Here is a 7,015-nt window from a genome sequence, read left to right on the forward strand (position 1 = left end):
TTGAGGTTGCTGATGGCAAAGCAATGGTAAAGCTGTGAAATTGGCTAGGGACAGACTGGAGCTGAAACAAACAGTATTACGCTGCAGAGTTGTCTGTTTTCTGAATAAATCTGATAACTAATCATTGAAGGCTCCCTATACTTGATCCAAATGTACTTGGTTGTGTGTTACTATGAAGAAAACGTCTTTTACTTACCTCCTTTACACAGCATAAACAGGAATTATTTGTTTTCCAGGAGTTTTGCTATCTTTTCCAAAATGATCCCAGAGGTTGGTAGAGGGTTAATTCTTTGTTTAGAAAGACGATGACTGAGGGAGGAGCATGGATTGGAGGTCTTGAGCCTTACAGAATAAGCTTTTAAGTTGGAGGGGAACAATTTCTTAGTTGAGAAGTGCTGGCAGTGAGTCATGAGTCAAGCAGTAAAAGTCCCAAGAACCTGCTAGGGTGAGACCTGAGCAAAATCTAGATGTTTCTTGTCTCCAGTTGCATCAGTGTGGTGAATTGATCAGGTAAACTTCTATTCTTATTATCCAGTAGCTGCTGAATTTAGCAGTAGTCTGCCTTTTGAGATTGGACCAAATTTCCACTTTAGGCACTGGGAATATCAGAAGGTATGCAGGGCACTTCAACAATGTTTATCATGATGTGGTACATGAGTAATGACTGAGGGAAACAATTGGCCATTCTGAAAGAAATATTGAAGGACACAGTGTTCTTCCTACCAAATGAAGGACTATTTTGAAGAACAGCAATCTACTTGCTCTCCTTTGGCTAAGACCAGAAAAGAGAGGGGGGGAAAAAAAAAAAAAACAACAAAAAAAACCAACCAACCAACCCCCCCCCCCAAACAAACAAACAAACAAAGCCCCAAAACAAAACCAAACAAAAAAATTATTTGCAGAAATGAGATGTTTGTGTTGGGTATTAGAAAAGCTTGCTAATAGAAGAACAGAGAAGGTATTAGGTTGCCTGGGAAAATTATTTGTGGTCTAATCTGCTTTTGAATGGTATCTCCAAACGCTGTTCAGGCAAGACATAGGTATGGGCGATTCTACGTCAACCAAATGTCTGGGTGAACTCTGGCAGAAATTCCTTTCTGCAATGTTTTTCTAGCTTGCTTCCGAGAGTACAGTAAGTGTGCTGATTTATGACACTAGAGCTGGTTTTCTAACAACAGAATCTACCAATAAATGTTACTTCCTCTATACGTGCATGTTAACCATACATTGTTGAGTATAAATAAGTTACATGTAGCTCATTTTTCTTCAGGTGTATACAATGGACAAGATTTCCATCCATTGTTATTTCTTAAAGTTAGATGATTTCAGCCTAGCTGGTTATAAAGCATTTGTGTACTTGAATATGGTTTTGGTTGCCATTAATATGTAAAGTGTATACTAAATGAGCCACAACTATGTCCTTCTTACAGTATCAGGAGTACTAATAATGACCAGCTGTTCCAGAAGTAATATAGTTGACAAGCTAGAAAACCTTTCTAAGATATTCTTTTCTGCGTAGAAGTTGTCTTCAGTCTTTAACCCATATATGTTCTAATGGACAGGAGTAACATCTGCATTATGTACATCTTTTATGTACTTGTAATTTTACTTATATGCATTTGTTCTCTCAAATTGAGGGCTAATGCAAGCACTTCTGTCAGGCCAAAGCATAGCCACACTGTTGGGAATCTTGGTGTTTGCTATGTGTGTTCAGGCTCAATGATTAGCTCATAAAGCTTTCACAGAGCCCCAGTACATACGGGAACGGTTTTGTTAGGAAATATAAGAGGTATGGGTAGGGCAGAGAGCAATGACCATCTGCTACCTGAGAAGCTCTGTTTTTATTATGGAGTTTCTGTGAGACCTAACTGAAGAGTTAAGTGATAGAGACACCTCTCAAACGCTTTGATCACTAGATCACTGTCAGCTTTAAGACTGTTTTGTTACTGTAATAGCTATGTGGCACTAATGAGTTTTGAAACTCAGAGTTAAGCAGTCTGTAAAACTATATTGATCTTGGTGGTGGGACTGTTCTTTGGGAACCAACAAAGGGCAAATAACTGCAGAATAAAGTGACTTTCTAAGGCTACTTTTGTAAGTGGGAGAGGGAATCAGGTAGCAGGACCCAGATGGCTGGTAAGTAGGGTGTTTTTTTGACGTATTCTAGCATAGCCAATGTTCCAAAGGACTGATGGGCTTAATGAATCAAGCAATGGACTCCTATTTGAGTTGCAGAAGAACTTACTCCTGTATATGGCTATGTTTTTATTAGCAAGCCATGCTGAACAGTAGGAGCAGACCTACAGCTGACATTGAAATTTTTAGGGTCTTCATGTGATACATGTTTGGAGGGATTTTGCTTGCTGTTAGCTCTTGTCCTGTCCTGTGAATAGAATGCTTATTAGTTCCAGATGTACATCTAGCTATCAGGCCTTGCTAGACCTCTGAAATAATACAGAGAGAGATACTTGAAGAAACAAGTTTTAAGCCTCACAAAAAAAGTTGATAGTAAAATGTCTAGGCAGTGTGGACTGTTAGTTGGAAAATGAGTCAGCAAAACAAACTTTTGTAGACAAGTTGTAAATAATGAGTTTAATTTTACTGAAAAGCATTTTCTTTGTTTTGGGTAGTCTCGTTAAGTTTTTAATTTTTCAGTAGGAAGTACTTTGATTAATTTTATCAATTTAAGAAACAGAAATATATACTCCCTTCTACTCTCAGTAACGTACAATTAAATTCCTTTTCAGTTAAACACTTGGGCGATATCAGACTCGTTATTTATCCATATGATACTTGTGAAAACTTTATACTGTATAACTGATTTGGGATTTTACTTTGTTTTAAACCTCTGGCTTATCTAAAATCAATGTAATGTTAAAATAAAAAAGCTTTAAATATTTCTCAAATATGCTTATGCTTAAATAAAAAAATCAAAATTAAATATGTGTAAATAACACTTCCTAAATTGACAATAGCATCTCTTTTCCAGCAGAGATTAGCTTGCAAGAAGTATTCTAAATGGTAGTCAGTTAAGACACTTCACAAGGCAGAGTGTATTTTGTGATGACTAGCACTTTTGTATAAACCAAACCTGTTCTGCAGTGTTGAATTTTGACTTGTTTCCACTGTAACTTTTCTTCTTTCAGAAAGAACATTTTGCTTTGCAAAACCAGTGCAGAGAGAAAGATGCTGGAAACTTGCAGCACACGGTAAATAATAAGATGGCTCGAATTCCTGATTGAAGCTTCGATTTCATCTTGTTCTTTGAAATAAGTTTATAAGGATGTTTTTCATGAAGAGCAAAGTATTTGTCCATCCTAGTCAATAACTGTTGGATGTGTGGGTTTGCTATCCATGAAGGGGAAAGAGTCAATATCATTTTAATATCCTGTATTTCCAAGGTAGTTTTGCTGACTAATTTAAATACATAAACATTAGAGCTTTTGAAGTTCTAGTTGAATAAAATAACAAAGCACAGGAGTGCTGACAGACTTCTTCATAGTTTGTGTTTTGCTTTTTAGATTTATTCAGCCTTAAAATCTAACTTCCTTTGAAACAAAGGTTTGAGGTTAACTCTGAGTAGTTACAAACACTTCTGTCATATGTCTGTCAGTGATTAGAATTAAGTTCATGTTTCTTGATTCATAGGGCTGTGTTGGAGATCATGCACCTTTTATTTTGCTTAAAGCTTTAACAAGGATAGGAATTGCAGGTTCTATAAATGAACTATGAAACTGATTACTTCTTGTGTGCGTTTAGAAAGCTGTGAATGGAAGGCAACTTACTTGCGAGGCTGAAGAGCCACAGGAACAAGAATGTCTTCAGCATATGTATCCTGTTTATCAGCAAACATACTATAAAAATTGGAGCAGCAGATACCCGCAAAACTCAGGACCTGGAAGAGTCTACATCAACCCAAGGGAGCATTATGTATGATTCTGTACCCAGATGTCTTAACTTTTAAGATACGAGGGTTTTAATACCTGTTGACTGTATGACCAACATGTCTCATTGGCTTTCATATCTAAAATAATCGGTCTTTTTTTTCCTGTGGGAAGAAATTGCCTGGAGAATTTTATATAGGTAAACCCTATGGAATTTGAGACTTAACTTGCTTCTAGTTTTTGGTATGTATTTGTTTTTGTAGTTATATCAACCAGCCAAAAGAGACGAGCCATTTAGCTTTATTAACCTTCATAGTCATAAGACGTATAAATTAGATTAATTGCTTGACACATGCCAAAAAGTAGTTAAGCTGTTTCCCTGGTTATTTCTGGGAGCATTCTCTCCCCAAATAGATATTTTACAATAAAGTGAGTAAATATGAGCAAGACAACTGAATCGCTGGTGACATAAGCAGTCTCAGGCTGAAAGTAATTTTTTTTGCAACTCGGAAAACTTGGGATAATTATCATTTTGAATGGCCTTAGCTATTGATTTCTCAACCAGCTCTACCTCTCACAGTCAAATGAGCAACTAGACTACCTCTCAAATACTGACTTGCTGTTTCATAATGTATGTTTTGTGTCTTCCTGTCTTGTTAAAAGTGAAGCTATTTCCTTACATCAGAAACGTTTTGTTTTATATTGATCCTGGCTGTCAGTTGATGTACTCGCTGGTTGTAGTTTCACAGTAGGTCTATATGAAACTTAATTGCAGGAAGTAGATGACTAGACAGAGAAAACTTCCTTGAAAGTGTCTTACATGTAGCTACATCTTACCTACAAATTGCTATTTAGCCATTTTTCCAAGTATGACTTCCATGTCAAGTGTTGCAGAGTTTGTCTTGCTTGGTAATAAACAGATTTCATGTTCTTTTGGTTTCTTCTCAGTTTGCAATAAAACTGCTTATGATGTGTTCTTGCATCTTAGCAAGAAAAGGAAAGCTTCAGTAGACTTCACGTAGTTTTCAGCACTGTTCTTTAATCTTAACCAGTAGTGTGAGTAACTGGAGCATGTCCTGATGTTACCAGTGCTAACGGTATTCCACATGAAGTTTCAAGACTGTGGGGTAATGGTTGAAAAATGTGCTCAGGATCTTTTTAGAAAAATAAGTTTTCCTTTGGAGTGAAAAATAAATATTTAGCAAGTAAAAAAAGTGTATATAAAGTATTAGTGCTGAAATGAGCTCACAGGACAATCTTAAAATATTTTCAGACAGCAGGAAATAAAACTGACTAAAATTTGCTGGAGAAACTTACACAACTTACGCGCATTCTGTACACATAAGTACAGAATAATGATTTTCAGTCAGATGACCTTAAGACAAAATGTTGAGAAGAATGGCTATGTCATACTGAACTAGCTATTGATACAGAATTAAACACTACTTCTGTGATATTAGTGTCATCTCTGCAGATGATTGGATTTTTCTGAGGAAAGAGTCATAGCTGGAGAAGCAATAGAATTGAAAGCTAGTATAGTTAAGTGTGCTGCAGGCAGGATGCCGTTATAAAGCCTGTATTCAACCTGCATTCATCTCCATCATGGTAAAAGTTAATGAGATCCTTATCCACAATAGCGCTAGGTAAATATTTCTAGTTTGTTACAGGTAGCAGCTAGAAGATTATGGCTTAGGTGCCTGTGTTCTGGATACTGTCCAAGTAGACATTAACTGTTCTCTTGCTAAGCAACTTTCTGTTATATGATGTGGATGCAGTTGACAGCTGAAGGAATGGCAAAGTAAAAGGCTGGAGAGAACCTGTTTCTTGGGAGCTTTCTTTGAACCACTGTCAACTTGCTTTTCTCTTAGGGACTGAGCACATTGTTGTAAACTGAGCAACTGTTTTCAGTTTTAAAGCCTTCTGCTGTATTTGAGACCTAAAGAAGGGCTTGTGTGCCCCAAAAATATATTTTCCAATAATGTCAATTTAAGCAGCTACCTCTTTCCACAAGCATTGCCTCACCTATCCTTACATTACTGCGGCTCCAAAAAACATCTACTGCCAGAACATGAAAAGAAAGCAGTGTATTCACCAAATGTTAAAGAGAATAGAATGACAGAACATTGAGATGAACTGTACTGCTTGAGATAATTTTATCAATATCACTGAGCAAAACTTCATACAAAAAATATTTGGATATACATTATAGGGTGGTTCAAAACAGTGTTATTGTGATAATGCTTCCACTACATTCATTAGTACAGTGTGATATTGAGCAGGTGATCATTTTCATTTCTATTATGTTTGCAGATGATGTAAAAAACAATTATTTTGGGTTCAGACCTCTTCTACTGCTTTTTATTCTTATTTGCAGATACTTTTTTGTCTGAAGAGTTGAAACTTTGGGGGAAGGAGGGCGGAAGGAAGAATGCTATCAACAAAGCTATAATTGCTTTTTTGAATTTGTAAAAATAGCTTAAAAAACAAAAATGTAGTCCAACTGTCTTGCCCAAGTTATGTTTCAACAAACTACAGAAAGCTTGAATTGCAAAGTACCCATCAGCATGTAGTTTGCCCTAAAGTCATTAGGGAAATATTACCGTGTTTATCACCTGTGAGAAATGGTTTCTTTGTCATCTGTTCAGGGACATTTAGTGTGTTAGGTTTTCTGAAATGTTGCTTGTAGTCTTAAGTGTGGCTGGATTTTGGAGGAGAGGATTTGGCATAGAATACTCTGAAGAGAACAGAAAAATGTCTGCTGATTAGGATTTCCCACAGAAAGGACTGCACATATAGAAGTAAGTTTGATCTGCTTTTTTAAGATGTAGGAAATGTCCTTTTTTATTTTTGTACATTTTCAAATGTTTGTATTTTGATTTGAATAAAAACATTCAAAACAAACTCTTCATATGTTGTTTAGATTTAAGATTGCTTAAAGTATGGATGCTGAAATGAGATACCCTTTCAACATTTGTTTTATTTAACAGGGGGCATATAGTACTTTGTGAAAATGCAGCACTTAGGTAAACTGAACATCCAAAATCACTGTTGAGGGAGGTAGGAATGGAGGGGAAGAGGAGTAATTCATGTCTCTAGCTTTGATAAATATAAGTTGTCCTCTGCTCAAGTAT

At 36.3% G+C, this 7,015-nt stretch overlaps 1 protein-coding gene across 1 annotated transcript in view; it reads left to right on the forward strand.

Annotated features, from left to right (window-relative positions):
* The window catches only part of NECTIN3 (nectin cell adhesion molecule 3), a 70,883-nt gene extending 64,176 nt beyond the window's left edge, over positions 1–6,707 (forward strand). The window contains exons 8-9 of the mRNA XM_087758125.1: positions 3,147–3,209; positions 3,760–6,707. Of these exons, the coding sequence (XP_087614251.1) occupies positions 3,147–3,209; positions 3,760–3,936 (240 nt within the window). The 3' untranslated portion in view covers positions 3,937–6,707. The remainder of the gene's footprint in view (positions 1–3,146; positions 3,210–3,759) is intronic.
* Positions 6,708–7,015: the final 308 nt, after the last annotated feature.

This window comes from Nipponia nippon, unplaced genomic scaffold (assembly GCF_047370975.1).
Source record: "Nipponia nippon isolate SJK-2023a ecotype South Korea unplaced genomic scaffold, ASM4737097v1 scaffold_2, whole genome shotgun sequence".
In the NCBI taxonomy this organism is placed as follows: domain Eukaryota; kingdom Metazoa; phylum Chordata; class Aves; order Pelecaniformes; family Threskiornithidae; genus Nipponia; species Nipponia nippon.